We start from the raw sequence: 20,451 nt of genomic DNA on the forward strand, positions 1-20,451 counted from the left end.
TTTTTCCTAGAGGCTTGATATGCTAAATTTCGGAATAATTAAAATAACTTTTTATGCTTAAAAAGAATGTGTCCAGAAAGCAGTGGCTAGGATCCAAGGGATGAAGAACTAGAAATGAGCTTGTGCTAGTTTTCCTTAAGAGAGCAATTCTCCATTTCATGTGGTAAAATTATCCTGAAAATTGCAAAACCCACTTAAGTATAATGTGAAAACAAATTAATCAAAAGTCTGGTGTTGACTTAAAAGAATGTAAGAGATTATCTGGATCCCTCTCATTCAGGGTTCAGGCCAGGTTACAGGACTGAGACTGACCCCTCAGCAATACCATCAATCATGGTATTCTTTTGGACAGACTTCAGGAGCTGGGGGGTGGGGCAGCAATATATTGCAGTGATCCTCCTTTTTCCTCAGGGGTCGGTTCCAATTAGTGTTAATAAGAGGGCAGAGATCTAGCCTGTGGCTCCCTCTCCTTTCCTATTTAACATCAACGTGAGGCCACTATTTGATCTGACAATTTGAGTGGAAGTTATCATTAATATGCTGCTGATATCCAGCTTTATATCTCCATCCTAGGCCATCTGAGCAATGTTGTGGATGTCTTTTTCCAATGCCTGGAGGCTATAAGGGCCTGGATGAGGAGCAATGGGCTTTGATTAAACTCAAAACAAAATTGATGGCTTTGGGTATTTGGGCCTTCCAGTGACAAGGTTCTTCTACCTCTTCCAATTCAGTCCAGCATACTGGACATGTTATGGGTCCCTCAACCAAGGAATGTCAGCTGGTGGGATTAAGAGATGTGCTTTCTCTGCTGCAGCCTCTGCCCTCGTGAGGATCACCCCAACTTCACTGACCACTCAAAATCTTGGAAACCTGTGTGGTGTGGCCTGGGATCCCCAGTGTGTGAATGGCCCCGTTTCCTGGCTATGTTGATAACTATGTTGATCATAATTCTTGGCTACCATATTTATTTACTTTTGTATGATATTGTACTTTTTAATTATTTTATTATTGTTTGCCATCCACAATCATTTGTATGAAATTGTAGCTATAGTAAGAGAATAAATAAGTGATGTTAATCCAAATTAGTGTTTTGAAAGGTACTGAATACTTAGCCAGTTCCCGGGCATTTGGGCCAGATGGTAGATGAATTCTGCTGATATAGACATACTTTCCTCCATTACCAGGGTTATTGTTTATCCCTGGCTACCAGGGGTTTTACGTTGGTTTATTATTTTGTGTGTGAGTCAGTTGTATGAGACATAGATCTACCAACCAAATAAATATTCATCAGTATCCTACTGTCATGATAGTTTCAGATTACAAGAAAGTGGAAAAAAGGATACCCAAACAAAGGAGGCAGCAGAGATTCTAATAAGAATTGAGCTGCAAAAATCAGATAAATAGATGACAACACAGTATTTCTACATAGTATTTCTTTGCTTTTGTCTAGCAATTGGTCAGATTTTTGGAGCTGAGGTCTAGTAGTCCAAAATATCCCTAATTAAAGGCTAAATTAATATTTCATAGAGTACTCCCCTGTTTGGGAGGAAGTGCTATAAATTATATTAAATCAAAGGTCTTTTGTCATGATAATCCTATATAACCTGATACATTTTATTAAACACATATTAATCAATGAGATGTTGTAAAATCAGTAAAATAATTTTACAGATGAAGAAACTGAAGCTAAGCAACTTTAAAAAGAATTTGAGGACACAACCCTGCAAATAAGTGAGCCAACAGAAATACTCCAGACATACACTGCAGCACAGTAACTGAAAATATACTGGCACAATACTGTCAATTAGAAATCAACTATAGCTAAGCAGGCAGAATATGAATGTAACAATATTCAACAATGAAAAGTGTTTCTCTTACACAATTGACAGAAACACTTTTCCTTTACCAAAAAAAAATTTTTTTTTTTAAAAAAAGAACAATTTAGCAATACCTTGTCGGAAATCAATCCAAAGTTACAACGAAAGCATTCAATCTAGCAACTGGATAGAAGACAAGTTAATGAAATGCACTGAAGATAAAAACTGCACCTTGTTCACAATGTAGACAATGGAATAGCAGAACCGAAGTATCAGAACTAAATGTAGCAAGTTCTATTTCGAAATAGAACAATTTTTTTAAAAAAATTAGATTGTAGCAGCTATTCAGGGCTACTCTTAAATCACAATAGTAGCTGTCCATAAAATACTTTGAAGTTTACCTAAGATTGAAGGCAAAATATATTTTTCACCATGCCAAAACACTCTATTTTGAAATACAGTGGTAAATAACAGGCTGGATGCAGTCCATTCAAGTTAAATTTCAGTTGAAATTAATAAAACAAATAAGTCTCAGATATTTCAATAGAATTAGATGCAACTAAGTCCCACTTTAGGCATGAAAGCCAGATGGATAACTTTGGGCCAGTCATTCTCTCAGCATGACCCATCTGCGAGAACTGTTATTTTGGGGGGGAAAGGAGGATGGAATTATGTATGTTCACTGCCTTGAGTTAGTACTTATAAAAGAATAAAGGCAGGTTAAAATTCAGATTTAAAAAATCAACACAGTATGAAAGATTGTTCACCAACAGTTACTTTTTACTACATAATTCGATAGAATAATTGTGTCACTGGGAGAAAAAAGGAAGAGCAGGAAGTGCTGTAATAGAAATATTGGTAGAAGAGTTTAAACTGAAGAGAAGTGTACCTTACATTAAGCAGGTAAACTTCAGAAGAAAGGATTTGTGTAGTGCGTTTTCCCACCCATTTGGCTGGTAGCTTTGGAGCTATAATTAAGAAAATGTTGGAAAAAACAAGTTATTCCTTTATCATTTTCCCTCCACTTTGTCTAGAGGCCAAAATCCATTTCCTTCTAATCTGGATGATGTTACCTAGTAAGGTAATGAAACATCTGCAAGGAAACAATCAAGATCAGAGAGCACCAAGGACCATCTACTTCCTCTTATTAAGCTTGGTAGGCTTCGCTCAAGAAATCAACCAAGGATTTCATATGTTGAAAATTAGATAGAACTGAAGAAAAGTATGAGCAGAAGGGAGGACTTACAGATGAAAGAAATAATCAGGACAGCTGCAGCAAATTTTTATGCCTAGAAGGGACAGTATTCCTGCCTTCAAAGACATCTGGTTGATGTAATTGAGTCTCTACTACAGGCATTCTCTTCAGATCATATAATATTTCTATTACTCATGCACATGGCTTCCTTTTAGCACACAAATCAGATTAAAATCCATCAAAGGCAAACAGCTCTGTGCTTCCTTCAGTAGCTCAAGCAGTGGATAATACCACCCATTATTCTTTTCCTAGCAGCAATTTTCAGGGGCAGAATCTAATATTTTGCTTATAAACAGCTACTGGGGAACTTTATTTCACCAGATGGTTGTAGCAACAGATTCATCAGAATGTGAGAATTGCAAACAAATGAACCAAATAATGTCTTTAAAATTAAAGATCCCATGCCTTCACTCTGTGCAATTTTCACTCTTTGACATTCCAAGAACATATTTATCCAGATAAATTGTACTGTACAAAGAAGTAACATGAAACCTGATTCACTTGCACTGTCAGAAAGATTAGTAACTAAGAGTTAGATTCAAGATCCAAATGATTAGATGCCAATATAGTCCTCACTTACCAACTGCCTCATTTAGCAACTGTTCAGTTACTAGTGTAAAAATAGCTTTGTGAGCACTCCTCACAATTATGATCATTGCAGGACCACACGATTGCCAGTCAGATGCTTTGCAACCAGTGTGCATTTACAACCATTACAGCATCCTGCAGTCACAATTGCCATTTGTGTGCTTTGCAACTGGTTTGCAACAAGCATAGTTAACAGAGAAGGCAGAAGCCGTAAGTCAGTCACACAATGTTTTTACCTAATGACCAGAGTGATTCACTTAACAAAAGAGGAAGTTAGCTTGACACAATCACATGAATTTCTGTTTAGCAACCATGGCGACAGTTGCCAGTTCCAATCATGGTCGCTAAGTGAGGACTACCTGTATGCAATATATTTGAAACAAGACAGACAAGCAAGCCAGGCAAGCAGGCAGCCAGGCTTTGTCAATGCTATGATCATGCAGTGCAAATGCAGAAATTAATTGGCAAAGGACTCAGCATTCTGACGATATCTGTTCTTGGAAAGCAACATCACATATAGGGTATGTTTGTTAATGAGAATAATTGATCGGATATTTTGTCAAAACTCCCCTAAAGGCTGTGCTTCCCCTTAAAGGTTGGAGGTGAATGTTTTGCAAATAGTCCATATCTGGTTAGTGAAATTTTAAATGATATGGAAGGAGAATTTTGCGTAACAAAGATGTCAAACTGCATTAGGCAGGAAGGATGCATAATTTGGCATTTTTTGATATATGGTTCTGATATTTGAACTGCAGTACACACAGAGCCTTAGATTAACTTCAATATACCCGTTAAGCAAAAGTGCACAAATTAAACCTGCTGTGTGCTGCTGGGAATATATTGTGCAGTACACTATGCTGTGATGAAGTAGCATGAAAGCTGGTAAGTTACTCTTCTGGTTCCTGGTAAGTTTTGCCTAGTAGCAAAATTTAATAGCTGTTCTATGCGAGTGTTAAGAAACAGGAACGTTTTCAACAAAAATAGCTCATTCATGGTGTACTTCAGCAATTTTCATAGACTTAATTAAAAATTAAACAGAAAAATGTCTTCAATTACAGTTTTATTCTGATTTGTATCTTCTAGTTCACTAGTCAATATAAACTCTATTATAGGAAAACTCTTTCAAAGAAGTTTTAACTTCCAATAATTTTAATATTAAGATTTTCTCCCATTGACAAATATACATTTGGGCTTTAATGGGCCTTCAGATAGCCCTCTGAAAGCACAATGCTTTTCAAACACAATTGTCGCTAGTCATTAGAGTGAGCATAATCTTGGAATATGTATGTGGTATGTATACATGTTTTAAGTGCATAGATAGTTACAACTTGCTAAAGCTGATCTCTGAGTTTGTCTGAAACTTCTATTGAAATCTCAGTAATTCTAACAAACATTCAATAAGAACTAATGAATAGTTTAAAACTTAAATCTGAAATCTGTTGCACACTTACTTCTGAAAGAAATAAATTGGAGGTAGGTAATGTGTTTCCATGTTAATATTTATTATTTTTATCTATTATTTTTTACTGAGACTTCATTATAGCATAAGCCTGCTGAAAGTTTCCTATTTTGTAAGTGAACACTTTATTTCTTAAAGGGAAATCCATCTTCTCAAAGAATGTCACTCTCTCCTTAGGAAAGGGCAAGCAATAATCCAAAGGGCCGTATCTCAAAATCACAGCAGCCCCATAAAGTTGCCTAACCGTCTTAACAAAACGTAATTTAGGGAAAAAACAAGTCCTTTTGCTGTCATCCATTGCTTTGGATAAAATGAAAAGCAAACTGATGTTCAATTGCATTATTAAAAACATCTGGGTTAAAACTATATTTAAATGCAGTAAAAGATAATCTTCAACTTACAACCACAACTGGGATCAGAATTTCCATTGCTAAACAAAGCAGTGAGTCATGCCTGATTTTATAACTGTTTTCCATGGTTGTTAAGCAAATCACTGCAGCTGTGAAGTGAATCACATGGTTGTGAAGTGAATCCATCTTTCCCCAGTGACCTTGCTAGTCAGAAGATGGCTGGGAAGGTCACAAATAGCAATCATGTAACCCGGGGATGTGCAACCGTTGTAAATACATGCTGGTTGCCAAGAGCCCGAATTTTGGTCACATGACCGTAGGGAGTGACAGTGCAAAGTGCAAGGACTGGTTATAAACCACTTCTTTCAGCGCCATTATAACTTCAAAAAGTCACTGAACGAATGGTTTTAGGTTGAGAACTACCTGTAATGAAACTTAAGACCTCTATTAGTCTTAAAAATTAATTTTAAAATTGTCATGTTAAAGTTTACCCAATTTAAAGAAATTATATTTGTGTTAGTTCAGAATGTTGTGTCTGACATTAAGCGGAATCCAAGTTTTATATAAAGAATGTGTGCAAAGGAAAAGCTCAGAGGAAGAGCTGAAAGCAAAATATAATTAGTATCCTTCAAGTTACATAGGCACATATAAAAGCTACAAGTATTAACCCAAGAAAGAAGCACCACAAATATCAGCATTTATTCATTTTTAACTTTTTAGCAAAAATGACAGAATACCTAAGCTCAATAGTTTTAATTTATTAGCTTAGGTTTAAACATTACACATTTTCATCAAAATGAACTAAATTGCCAGCAATCATGCAAAAACTAAAAAAAAAACATCCTTAATTTGTTTAAACCAGAAATGCACCATCAGTAACATGTTAACATTATTCACTACTAAATGCTAAATGCTTGAAATTAAATTTGCCTCAGAAATGTTAACTTCACAGTAAAATATTAATTGGCTCACATATCAAACACCAAAAAACAAAAAATAGCAAAAAGCAAGATTCATGCTAATATTAGCGTACAATTCGTATCCCTAACAATAAAGTAGGGTAAATGTTTACCTAAAATAATGTTTAATATAAAGCAAAGTGCGTACAGAAATTTACAACAATTTTTAAGGACAAAAAAATGGTCCTATTCATGTGGTCCCAGCAATTTAAACGCAAAAAGTCTGACATACGAGCTCCGATGAGCCATTTTTAAATACTTTAGATTACAATGAAAGAGTTCGTCTGAAATCTTCAAAAAATGTTCCTGTTAATCCGCAAAGGATGCTTGTTATAACTTAAAATTTCTGTTAAATGCGTGCGATGAATTACTTGTTATCCAAGGGTAGCAGCTGCTCCTTACCATTTATTGTTAAAGACTTTAACAGGCCATCTTCTTCGACCTCTACTCTCTCTTGTCCATTCTCAACAATTCTGCAGGACAAAAATCCACGGAAGAGCATGGGTGTTGGTTTTTGGTTTTTTTTAAACAGTAAAAATACAAGAGAGATCTCGCCCATAGAGATTCACTATGAGACAGTATCTTACAGCAGCAAAATAAAACTTCATTTTATCCACAATTTTGAAGGAATTAATTCTCCAGTTGTCAAAACCCTTGCAAGATTCTTTAGCTGAGCTACCTTTTTAACTATGATTTCAAGTCAGATATACTTTTTCTTAGGCCACATGGACACCAACTTAATTTACACTTATCCCCAGGATGAAAAAAAAATCAAACAACAACATAAAAATAATGAGTCAAACCTTACTGAAATAGTTACTATATTGTAGTTTTGTTTTGAATGGAAAGAAATATTAACAACTCACTAACAAATTTAAATTTAAATCACTGTACCTCTTTGTAGTGATTTTTCTGCCGTTAACTATTTTAGTTGAAGTCGATACAGATTTGAAATTACCCATTCCACTACCACCAAATGATGTGGAGGAGAATGAAGTAAGGCCTCCATGGCCAAGAGTACCAAATGAAGTGAAACCTGCTAAGAAAGAAAAAGTGACAAAATGTATTTGGCCAAGGCATACTTCTGCTTTTAGATTAATGGACAGACTAATGTTTGGAACTATCAGGCCTCTTATTTAAGGCCATACTTGTTCATCAATATTGAGTAATATTAAGTAATACTACATGTTCTGAATACATTCAAAATATCATATAGTGTTTTACATCTTTGAAGGTATAGAAACGTATGGAAACATATGGAAATCCAAATATTGCTGATTCCCATGCTTGGCAGAGATGCCAAATGGTGTAAATTAGTAATATTTTTGAGCAGCAAAGGCTCTTCAACCTTGAAATAAATAATGAAAAACTCAAATTACTGGATCCATCCAAGCAACTCTTGCTCTCTTTTAGTTGTCTCTTCCTATAATTCTAGCTTGCATAAATGCTATCCAAGGCAGAGTCATAGTTTGCAGATTTGCAGGGCATAAACCTTTGAGAACTGTCCACATTTCAATGTCTACTTTGTAATTATATTCATCCTACCTGTATCAAAGGAAGAAAAACCGCCCCCAAAGGCAGGAAATCCACCGAAGGCAGAGAAAAATGAACCACCGCCTCTGCTTCTGTTTCCACGTGACCCTCTTCTATTACCAAAAAAATCCTCAAAAGGATCTTCTGCAAATAAAATTAAAAAGTTTCGAATTAACCAGTGAATTTCTGTAATAATTAAACAAAATGGTTTTAAAAGATTTAATAATGGACATTCAAATATTAAGATATATTTCCAGCATAATCTATTTCAATCTTTGGTAAGAGATCATTATTGTCACATAAAGATTTTAATACTACATTATATTCGTGTATATAAAAACATTACTCGTAATTTACAATAGATCCTTTACCAGAGTCACTCAATTGTCTTCCTCCCTAACACAGGGACTAGAATGCATGATATTCTGCTTTCTAGCCTGGAATCATTGCACTATCTTCTTCCTTTCAAGAACTTTCAAGGAAATTTACTGTGAACTGCAGCCTTTAAGAGTTATTTTTTTCTAATAAAAGAAAGAAAACAGCAACCTGTGGAAAAGTAAGACCTTTAAGTTTCACTGCTCACTTCAACTATGTTCTTTTGTAGGTTTAGGAACTTGGGAACCTGAAAAAAAACTGTAATGAAGAATCTAAATCTATTATACTGTTTCCCTGAAAATAAAACCTCCCCAGATAATAAGCCCAATCGGGCTTTTGAGCACGTGCACTAACATAAGCCCTCACCAAAAATATTTAAATGAGCAGCCAGTCACCGCCATTTCCTCTGGTTAGGGTTAGGAAGACAGACCTGGAAATCAGGTAAGACAGCAAGAAGAGCCCCATCTTGCTCCATGTGCCCCAAAATAATAAGACCTCCTCAAAAATAAGGCCAAGCACTTATTTCGTGGTTCAAAAAAAATATAAGACAGGGTCTTATTTTCAGGGAAACACAGTATTAGCCTGATTAATGAGGTTTTAACTAGATAAATATTTTAAAAAACTATACAAAAGTATTAAAAACAGTAAATGAAATCATAAAAAACTTCTAAATATCACTTATTTCTCTTTAGAAATTTAACATTACCTGACAGCAAAGAGTAAATTATTAAGCCAAACAATTCATAGTCTTAAAATCATTACCATTTTCTCACCTATGACGTGTTTGATCCAGAGATACTTTAAAATGGTATAAATGAATATATGCAAAACATTATCACAATAAAAGTCACTTTATACAATGCAGTCTTCAATATTTAATTAATTCAACATATCCTTAGGATTTAGCTGTTCATTATTATATTTTTAGAATGTAACTGAAGATAAGAAGATCTGAAATATATTTATGGGTATTAAAGTTGTCTTTAAAACTGTTTTAAAGTGTATTGCACCAAAAATTCAGAATGACGTCAAGAGATTAAATACATCTAAATTGCATTTAAATATATGGTTCTGAACGGTCCCTAGATAAATTATGTAATTTAAAAATTAACAATAGGCAAAAATGGTTACTGCACTTGGTGGATCCGATTAAGAGTAAGAATTTCACAGGTAGGTTGCTCGTGTTTTTCTTGCTAAAGAAACTGCTTTACACATACAATATGTATATAAAGATTAGAATTATTTGCAATGGGGTTTTTTACTTTAATTATATTATAGTTACATAAACATTCAAATGATGTGACTCTAGTTTTAGCCATCTAATAAACAAATGAGAAAAATAAATGAGCAACTTCTATATGTACCTATTCAGGCAGCTAAAGTTTTAATATTTGATGTTTCAAACCAAAATACATGAATTTGTATTTATCCTTTTTTTAATGAAAGAGTTCAATCTCCAGTCCTTTTAACTCAATGATTACTTTCAAATGGATCTCTTGACTTCAGGTCAGTCATCCCAATCATTATATCCAACTAATTTTCATTTTCATGAAACTCGCCTTTTACATATAGGGAAACAGTACATATTCATTTCACTTTCATATTTGTACATACAAGTTTCTTAAAAACATTCTGTTACACCTCCCAAGGACCATCAGCTTCACTGAAAAATTAAATAAAAGGGAAGTGTTCAACCACAAAAGATACAAGAATCAATCCGCATTAATACCTTAAACTATAACTACTAGTAGTAGACCTGGCTTTCTTTAATGACTAGCACTATTTTAGTATATTTCCAACATCAACAACAGCTTAAGAAACTTTCAGATAAAATACCATTCCTGTAGCAAGAGTCTTCATATATTGAACTTCAGCATATTATCAGGTAAAGCCACTGGTGTAGCTGCCTAATTTATTACACTGACTCATGAGCAAAGTATGAAGGTCACTTGTGTACCCATGAACTATATTATATTACTGTCCACTATTATGGATCTATAAATAGCCATTTTTTTCTGAGTTACCTGGTGTTTATTTTTTTCAATTCAGGTTTTGATTTTACTATGAATATGATTCCAGAGTGTCTAAAATATTCCTAGGGAAACTTAGTTTAAATTATTTAAAGTTTAAATAATTCTTCAAATATAGAAGCAATCACATTTAGTTGAATGCAATTAATTTCATCTGTATTTTGTATCTAAGAATCCAGAAACTCAAGTTACACTGCCCAGTTTGTCTATAATGAAATCCCTTAATAAGCTATGTTGATTTAAAACTGTATATACAGGCAAGTAATCTTCTCCAAACTGATAATCTCTATATTTACTAAAAACAATATTCCCCATTTAAAAATCTTCGATAAAGAACCAAATCAAGATGAAGTTATTGAGTTATTCAGATTATTTATACAGCGTATGTCTCACGTTTAATTTTTTCCATCAACACTTAAAAGGAAATATAATTGTTGCCAGCTGCACACATTACAAGTTTCACTCAACTACATTCAGACATGAAGATGCTTCTAAAGTGCTATGTGAATCTTTGCTGATCTTTAATATATATAAAATGTTTACACTGAATAGAACTCAGTGATTTTAGAATCTAACATAAAGCTTCACTTATTTGTTTGCTCAATCTCTATGGCCACCCATCTCAGTCAATGACTTAGTTTACAGCAGCCAGTTTTTTCTTTTATACTGTAGTTTCATTTTGTATTTCAATAGTATGAAAATATGATATATGAACCTGTTTAAGGAGCAAATTATGTTCTTTGGAGAATTAAATAACTTTTTTTATTTTGTTTTTTTACAAAGAAAAAGAGTAATTGTTTGGTATCTGTTAGCATAAGAATAGAATAAATGTGACATCTGATCCATCCCAAGAATCCCAATTACCATATTTTTGTACTATAAGGCGCTCTGGACCATGATGCACCTAGCTTTTGGGGAGGAAAATAAGAAAAAAAAATCTGCCTCTGCCTCCCAACATTCAGATGTTGGGAGCATCTGGCTAGCGTCCTTGAAGCAAACAGCAAACATCCTGGCCAGCTTCAGCACATTATTGCAGCCTGATTTAGCATGAGCAGCTGATTGGCGGTTGGATTGGCCTCCTGGAATATCACCAATCAGCTGTTCCAGACTACGGGGATCGCCGCCATGTGTCCCTTTTTGGCCTCCCCGCATGCCTCATTTCCGGCCTCCGCACAACCTGTTTTTGGCCTCCACGTCCCATTTTTGGCCTTTTCCAGGCGGCAGGGATCCCCACCTGGAACGGGCTGAAAACAGCTGTGCAGAGTCCAAAAATAGCCGAAGGATAGGAGCCAGCGGGTGGACGAGGCTTCAGCAACATTCGCTCTATAAGACGACAGACATTTCCACCCACTTGGGGGGGGGGAGTGTGTCTTATAGACCAAAAATACGGTAATTAAGGGAAGACTATTCTGTATCTCCAGCATGTTTCAAGACCTATTTTTCTTCTGCACAAAATGCAAGCCTTACAAAGATGTTTGTTAGCATCCAAGCTTGGTAAGGGTTAAAATTATATTTTCTGACTGCTTGCAACAACAAAGCTATTTGTATCATTAATAGATTTATTCTGTTTTACTAATTTTTCTGCACAAGTAATTACAGGAGTTTTTTGGGGGGAAATGAATCATGTAGGTTTCTGGTACATCTACACAAGGCAGCTAATTAAATATTCATGGTGTTCTTTTTGAAAAGGTTAGAAATATACTTGTAGTTGAACTTCAAATTTGTATACTTTTTTCTCTCTCATTTTAAAATGGCTAGTTACAACAATACCATAATCATAAAACACACCTTTGGGTTCTGCTAATTAGAATTCATCAAAGTGACTCTAAAAGCTCTCAAAGTTACTAAAAGTTTGTGATAATGTTAAAATTGTATTTAAATTTAGCTCATTAACACAATTGGTTTGACTTATTTTTAATACCAAGTAAGCATCCTTTAGAGAAGCGAAGAGACATTTCAGATAGCTTAAAATAGAATTTATTAATATAAAAGCTTTCATTTAGTAAATTTCCTCCAAATCTGATCCTATACTTATTTCTTCTTCCAACTCCTCCACAATTATACTGCTAGGCTCTTCTACCCAATCTTCTGACACTAAAATCACTTCCTCCTCTAAGGACTCGTCTGCTCCTTCAGAAAAGTCCTCTTCCTCCACTAGCACATCGTCCAGCTCAAAAGATCCTTCATATTCTTCAAATGCCTCAACAGAATCTTCACCATACTCTTCATATAGCTCTTCCTCCAGCTCCTCTGTCATTTCTCCTATCGACTCATAACTATACTCCTCCAAGAGCTCCTCTATAGACCTTTCTTCTGATCCTTCATTAGAATCCTCTGGCAGCCAACTGATAAGCAATGAGTAGGAATCTAAGAAAAGTACCAATTGTAGTTCAGTAATTACATAAAAGACATTGGCCATTGAATAATGCAAGTCCCCAAGTATATTCTTAAAAGCTTCCCATGAATTTAAATACATTACTTTGAGAAGATTAGCAGGATAATACTTGCAGATTCATCAGCGAATAGAAGTTTTATTTCAGTGGAAGACCAAGCTCAATTTTAAATCTATATAATCTGAAATGTTTGTTTTTTAAGAAAGAAGGAAGAAGCATGGCAATTAAATAATTCTGCCTATTCTCAGAAGATATGAGCACTGCCACAAATCACTGTTTATTAAACTACTTATTACATTCAGATTTATCACAGAAAATACCCTTGGTTTTTTGGATATCCTCAAAGCTCATTTCTAATACCAGGATATCAACTAGTGAATAAATGGGATAAGTAGACAATTTTATTATTCCTAATTACCAATTAAATTAAAACAATTCTTTAAACATATTCATTCCCATGTTTATTCCTATTGTACATAGGAAATGAATTCTGGGAGAGCAATTTCTCCTTAAAATAGATCCATGCCATTGGAAAGAGGAAAAAGAACTTCATGTTTGTTCTATTTAGGATTCAAAGGGGGGAAAAAAATCACCTTCCTAAGCAATCCTGAAATAGAACAAAAATTCAAGCAGTATGTTTCGGCCAAGATCAAAAGATGTAACTAAAATTAACAGAAATGGACAATTTTGATAAACCCAAGAGCTTCATACATCAGGGTTGCCCATAGGCAGGGCTAGAAGAATGACTAATTTTAACTAAAATTGTTCTTTGAATATTTCATAATTAAAAAATACATGTAAATTTATCCTAGATAGGGTCAAGCTATAGGTTGAGTTTATTATGTGCACAATTGTGGTTGAGCAATATCTGGAGGACTATATCGTTTGTTCTAAAGATGAGGCAAATTATTCAAATTATCTGGAATGAAAACAGATAATAATAATAATAACAGCAGCAGCAGCAGCAGCAGCAGCAGCAGCAGCAACAACAACAACAACAGAGTTGGAAGGGACCTTGGAGGCCTTCTAGTCCAACCCCCTGCCCAGGCAGGAAACCCTACACCATCTCAGATAGATGGTTATCCAACATCTTCTTAAAAATTTCCAGTGTTGGGGCATTTACAACTTCTGCAGGCAAGTTGTTCCACTGATTAATTGTTCTAACTAAGATTTTTTAAGGCCAAAAGTTACAGCTTGATTTGGACAATAAAATAAATCCAGCAACCGAAATATTTTATATAAGATCCATTTTTATTTTTTAATTTTACTCATTTATTGATTTATATCTTGCTTTTATTATTTTTAGAAATAAGGCAGAGAACATATCCAATACTCCTTCCTTTTCCTATTTTCCCTGAATATTTGGCTATAGAAACAACCAGGTTGGTATATTTTATATTATCTGAAATTTTTAAATTTTCTTCACATTCAACCTACTGTAATCTAAGACTTGTAATCTTAGGTAATAAAAGGCATTCCTACCAAAAAGAATTAAATTTTCAGTTAGTCTTAAGGTTCACAGCTATTTCAATATCATAGAGACAGAAATTTCATAGAGAAAAACTGCTTTAAAAGTGCAGCTCAGACAAATCTACCCAAGCTTCATGACCCCTAGCCAAACATAACTTAATCTCTTTGATTTTAACTTCTATATCTTTGCTCACTCCAAAACAGACTTCTTATTGTTAAGTTCTACAGCCTCTCTGCAATTATTAGGTGAAAATGAAAGGTACAGTTATGTTCCCAGTATTTTAGGGTGCCTTTAGCCCAAAGTTCTCAGGGCCGACTCCAGATATTAAAATAAAAATTCTCTTATACAACCAAGTAAACATTTTTCTGCCTAGAAGGACAAAAGTCAAGTTATACAATCCTATCTAGGCTAGGCAACACAGAAAATCAGTTAATCGTATCTACAATTGAAAAAGACTCAGGAAAAAATCTGCAGTTGCACCCTCTAGCTCCAGTATATTATCCGTCACAACAAGCTAGATTTTTCTATACCAACTCCAAAACAGAAGAGTCCACTTCAATTTTCTGAAAATAACATTCTCTACTTCATTTAAGCATTTAATGTCTTACCTAGCAAAAGTCTACCTAATGTCTTACCCAGCAAAAGTCTACCTAGCAAAACTATATCTGAATTTTTAATAGCAAGGTAAAGGGGAAAAAATCCACAAACAGCAAGCGTCCTCCAATCTACAAGCAGCATTTCAACATCTTCACATAGCACAGAATGAGAAATCCACTGATCAAGATTAGCTGATGTTTTAGATATATGTGTCTCCAACAAAATGACACCATTTCATTCCATTGTGAATTGCAATGTTTAACTATGACTATTGTCTTGCTTTATTTGAGAAATTTGGTACTGGGAAATATTTTTCTCTTCAGTATTCATGTCCACTAAATGTCCACTAACCCACTAAATCCAAAGTTATTCAAATCAGCCTGTTTGGTTGAGGAAAAATGCTTTCTGCATCTTGAGTAAAAGCAACTGTACAATTGTGACATTTCTGGTTCTTTTATACTGTGGTCCTTTCTTAAAAATGTTAAGCATATTCTTACTAGTATGGAGGACAACTAGACAGAAAATAGACAAATAACCATGGTATCAACACATTTACGCATATCACAACATATACATTTTTTTCTTTTTACGACTCTGTATTCCCTTGCTTCAGGGCGGAATCAGAGCGACTGAATGGAGCTGAATGTTTACTGGCTGGATGCCCTTCCTGTCGCCTAAGTGCAGTTCACAGCAGATATTTTTTCTGTGTGCCCTGGTGGAGAAATATCTGTCTCGAATTGAACTCTCAACCTTCCGAGTGAGATGAGTGTCTTCATCTCTTGACCACTGCACCAATATAAAGGCGAATGTAGAATGTGATTTGCTATTAATTTTAAACTGAGTAAAAAAGTTGAACACATCCTAATTTTGACTACATTGGAAAGCATTAGAACTTGCATCTAAAATGTCAAATTATATTTATACAACTACAAAAGATTGAAGCTATTAAGTATTGAAACACCCTGACTCCTGAAGTTATGGCTGCAATTTTCAAGAAAAATAGGACAACTATTTATTCAGGATGGTATGCGATTTCCTATCCTGTGTATTGAGACTAGAGGACCTCCAAGGTCCTTTTCAGCATTGTGATACTATGAATTAATCAATTTCAAGGACACTATCAAAAGAAATGAATTCTGAAATATTTGAAAGGATTATACAGTTATAGGCCACGGCTTATTGCACCAATCTTCAATACTCCAAAGTATCCAAAGAAAGAAACCAAATCAGATTTTGAACATATTAAGAGTATCTTTTTGCCAACGTACATGGAAAACCAGAGGATTAGAAGCAGCAATTATGAGAATTCTTAAAAGTAGAGGAAAAGTGAAAATTTAATTTAAAAGTACTCACCGAAGAAATCAAAAGAAAATGGGTCTCTTCCACCAAAGAAGTCCCTAAAGACATCCTCAGGATTCCGGAATGTAAAACCATAGTCAAATTGATTGTCAAAATGGCTTCCACCTATAAAAAGAGTATTCAATATTACATTTTCCAGAATATTAAAACATTCCTTACAAAATTTAGCAAGAGTACCATTTTAATAAATTGTCGTAATAATTGTATTTTTTGAATTTTTGTCATTTTATTAAGCTCAGCATAGCATGTGATCTCTTTATTTTTCTTTCTCAAAATCCTTGCCAGATTAGAGATAGGATGTAAAGATTTGAATTAGATGTAGCCATAGTTGGGAGTAGACTACTGAAATCAATGACACTTGTGACATATTTATCAGAATCCCTATTTCTAAGCCTGGGTCCAGATTTAAATTTCCACTATTCAAATCAGTAAAAAAAGCTAAAGGTAAAGATTCCCCTCGCATATATGTGCTACTCGTTCCTGACTCTAGGGGGCGGTGCTCATCTCCGTTTCAAAGCCGAAGAGCCAGTGCTGTCCGAAGACGTCTCTGTGGTCATGTGGCCAGCATGACTAAATGCCAAAGGTACACGGAATGCTGTTATCTTCCTACCAAAGGTGGTCCCTATTTTTCTACTTGCATTTTTACATGCTTTTGAACTGCTAGATTGGCAGAAGCTGGGACAAGTAACAGGAGCTCACCCTGTTACGCGGCACTAGGGATTCAAACTCCTGAACTGCCAACCTTTCAATCGACAAGCTCAGCGTTTTAGCCACTAAGCCACCACATCCCTTCAATTTAGGACTAGTCAATGAAAAGCCCAGTGTATCAACTCAGTATACCTATCTATTAAAATCCATTGATAGACTGTTCCACATTTACTATTTAAAATTATTTTTATTAAAGAATTTTTACATATGAAAACAATTTTAAAAAATGATAAAAAAGACAGAAAAGGAAGAAAAATAAAATAAAATACAAAGAGGTTCCAATTTTTTATTGCAATTATTTTATCAGTTATTTTATTTTATCCTCTCTTTCCATATTTTATCCTTTTTAGTTATTAAAGCTATAAGTAGTTTCACAAACATTTACATTAAAAAAATAGGAGCAGCAGTATTAAATCCTTACATACCTCCACCTGGATTTAACCCTTCTTTTCCATATTTGTCATAGATATCACGCTTTTTAGCTGTAAAGAAAGGAGGTAATTAAACTGCAAATATAAATCCAAGACACACTACTTTGAAGATCTCATATTTGCTCTGTTCTATGGATTCCCCTCTAAATATCTCCCAGCATAACAATGCTATTCAGCAAAATTCCCTGACTTTTAAAAGACCAGATACAAAGGAAAAAGAGAAGACAAATCAGCCTCCTCTTTGAGTACTTTTTTAAAATCAATCTCTGGTATTTGCCATAAATCTGAAGATTATGAAAAAGCTTTAGGGAATGCATTATAAATTCATTCATAAAGGCACCATCAATATAATTCTTAAATACAATAAAATATGTGACAAAACTGACATCTTTTTCTAAATGAATAATTTAATTCTGGGTTATGCAGCAAAATACTATTTTTTCTTAAATTCAGTCAAAAGTTAGTAAAACGTTCAATATGACAGACTGAGAAAAGGTTTCCTAAATCCTGCAACCACTATCATTTGTTCAGGACCTATAGATTAATAATATGACAGATGTTCCTAAATCTTCGTCATCACACTTTCCCTTAGTGTATTGTTTGAACTTACAATGTTGGCACTTATGACCACACCTTGAATTCTGGCTGACACAGCACCCTGCAGTCCAATGCTCACCATTTGCAATCTTCCCTATCATTTTCCCACAAGCAAAGTCAATGGGGAAGACTGCAGGAAGTCAGAAGCCATGGTCACATGAGGCGCTTGCTTAACAACCTGCAGTGACTTGTTTAATAGTAACTGGGAACTGGCATAACTTCCATACAGAAATGGCATAGTCACATAACATCACATATTTTATGACTATATTGCTTAGTGATAGAAATTTGTCCAAATTACCATCACTAATCAAGGACTACCTGCAATCTTAATTGCAAACACCAAAATGAACACAAATGATATGAAAAGGATGCAATGAAATTTTGGGAAAGATAGATTTATTGCAACAATGTATAACCAAGAGGTCTTAACACCTTCTCTTGCTCTCTCCGCATCTCCCCAGGGGAGATTATACTTTGGGAAAATCTAGCATATGATAAAGAACAAAATAATTGCTAAAATTCTCAACTGACATATTGGTGGGAGGGGAGAGTGCAATTAAATCAAGTTGCTCATCTTGGCCTAATTTATATAATTTACATTACAAGTAGTTCTCTACAGTCACAATTGAACCCAAAATTTCTGTTGTTGACATTTGTTAAATGAGTTTTGTCCAATTTTATGGCCTTACTTGCCACATGTAAGTGAATCCCTGCAGTTGATAAGTTAGTAACCCAGTTGTTAAGTGAACCTGGCTTCCCTGTTGACTTTGCTTGTCAGAAGGTTGCAAAAGGTGATCACATGACCTTGGGGAAAAGCAAGTCATAAGTATGAACTAGTTACCAAGCATTTGAATTTTAATCATATGATCACGAGGATGCTGCAAAGGTTATTACTGTGAAAAATGGTCATAAGTCATATTTTTCAATGCCATTGTAACTTGGAACGGTCACTAAACAAACTGTTGTAAGTAAAGGACTACCCATGTTTAAATACAAATTACATAAATATAAATTATCTTTCCCTTAAATATTCCACCTGCTCCCCATCTTAACGGCATCTTTCTTTCCTTTCCTTCTCTTTTCACAGCAGCTGTGTACATTTATCCAGTGCAGCATATCTCTATTTTTTCAAGGAAAGCCCAAGAGGAGAACATTTCCAGCCAGTCCAGTCTTGCAGAATTTCTTTGACATTCTGAGACCAAATATATATTCAATTGGTATAGGCATATTCTAACTTCCACACTGATGTGGAAGTCTTTCTTATTATTACTCACTATCGGACAGCACTTCATAAGCTTCAGCAACTTGCTTGAATTGTCTCTCAGCTTCCTCTTTATTATCTGGATTTTTGTCAGGGTGCCATTTTAATGCAAGTTTACGGTATCTGAAATTAAAACCAAAGATACTTTATTCAAGAACAACACTGCATAAAAAAATAACAGAATAAGCTAGCCTGATGAACTACAAATTTTTAAACATTTTAAACATCTATAGAAATACTGATTGCAAATGTTAATTTCCTAATGCATGATCAATATAATAATTTGCCCCTAATGGATTACTCAAGTTTGAGAGATTTATCTTGACCCATTGTAGCACTTTGCAAGAACTATTCTAAGGAGAAACATGGGCTGCACTGCAAGGCACAAAAGAGCACAGTAGAAGGAAATAGGGGGAAAACGCAGTAGAGAAAATTCACAGTTCTAAATTCTATAACAGAATATGTGAAAAAAGTACTAAACCTTAATTAATAAATTGTTTAATTAAAATATCATCCATACTCTGCAGTTCTAAATAGGATACAAAGTGCCATAATAATTATACTATTAACTATTTACTGGTTTCTATTCTGATAATTTTATCGATCTACAACGGAAACACAGGAAACAATGATTCAGTAATCAGTATTGCCCACCAATTTTTTTAATGTATCATCTGATCAATAAACTTGTCCCAATTTTAGGGAGTAATTTTTTAAGATCGGTGTTTATTCTTGATGTAAGTTCCTGACATATGATTTTTTTCCTCCAGCTATATTTGCCTGAACGTTTTAAAATATTTTTGCTTTAAGCAATCTTTTGCAGCTAATAAATATCGGGCTGAATGACCAACCATAATTTCAATTGTAAGATTTGATTCTAGGTAAACATATAAATAAGCACCCAAGTGGTAGTAAAGGAAGCATAAGAAAACTGTTTATAGACACCCAGTTTTATGTGATTTAAAGCCTCCCTCAAAAAACAGCTAATGCAAGGAATACAATATAACCTGCCATAGCTTTAAAAATGAGGACTTACGCTTTTTTAATGTCTTCTTGGGAGGCATGTTTATGCACTCCTAGAACTTCATAATAATCCACCATGTTTTATTGCGTTCGGGTAAGAATCCTGTAAAACCAAGACATTTCAATAAACAAACACACATTTCTCTTAAAAAGTATGATACACCCTATAAAAATATGGATTGTTTAATGACTGCCACAAAAAAAAATCATTGTAGGAAAAGAGCTTTGTAGGCCACTCCACC

At 34.5% G+C, this 20,451-nt stretch overlaps 1 protein-coding gene across 5 annotated transcripts in view; it reads right to left on the reverse strand.

Annotated features, from left to right (window-relative positions):
• The window catches only part of DNAJB6 (DnaJ heat shock protein family (Hsp40) member B6), a 66,139-nt gene that overhangs the window by 38,442 nt on the left and 7,246 nt on the right, over window positions 1–20,451 (reverse strand). For 3 of the 5 annotated variants that reach the window (XM_058180166.1, XM_058180168.1, XM_058180167.1), the window contains exons 2-8: window positions 20,223–20,312; window positions 19,200–19,309; window positions 17,320–17,376; window positions 16,181–16,291; window positions 7,974–8,105; window positions 7,323–7,467; window positions 6,831–6,901 (exon numbers count right to left, since the gene is read on the reverse strand). In XM_058180166.1, coding sequence (XP_058036149.1) covers window positions 6,831–6,901; window positions 7,323–7,467; window positions 7,974–8,105; window positions 16,181–16,291; window positions 17,320–17,376; window positions 19,200–19,309; window positions 20,223–20,287 — 691 coding nt within the window. In that variant the 5' untranslated portion in view covers window positions 20,288–20,312. The remainder of the gene's footprint in view (window positions 1–6,830; window positions 6,902–7,322; window positions 7,468–7,973; window positions 8,106–16,180; window positions 16,292–17,319; window positions 17,377–19,199; window positions 19,310–20,222; window positions 20,313–20,451) is intronic. The other 2 variants (XM_058180169.1, XM_058180170.1) reach the window with 2 other exon arrangements.

This window comes from Ahaetulla prasina, chromosome 4 (assembly GCF_028640845.1).
Source record: "Ahaetulla prasina isolate Xishuangbanna chromosome 4, ASM2864084v1, whole genome shotgun sequence".
Lineage (NCBI taxonomy): Eukaryota > Metazoa > Chordata > Lepidosauria > Squamata > Colubridae > Ahaetulla > Ahaetulla prasina.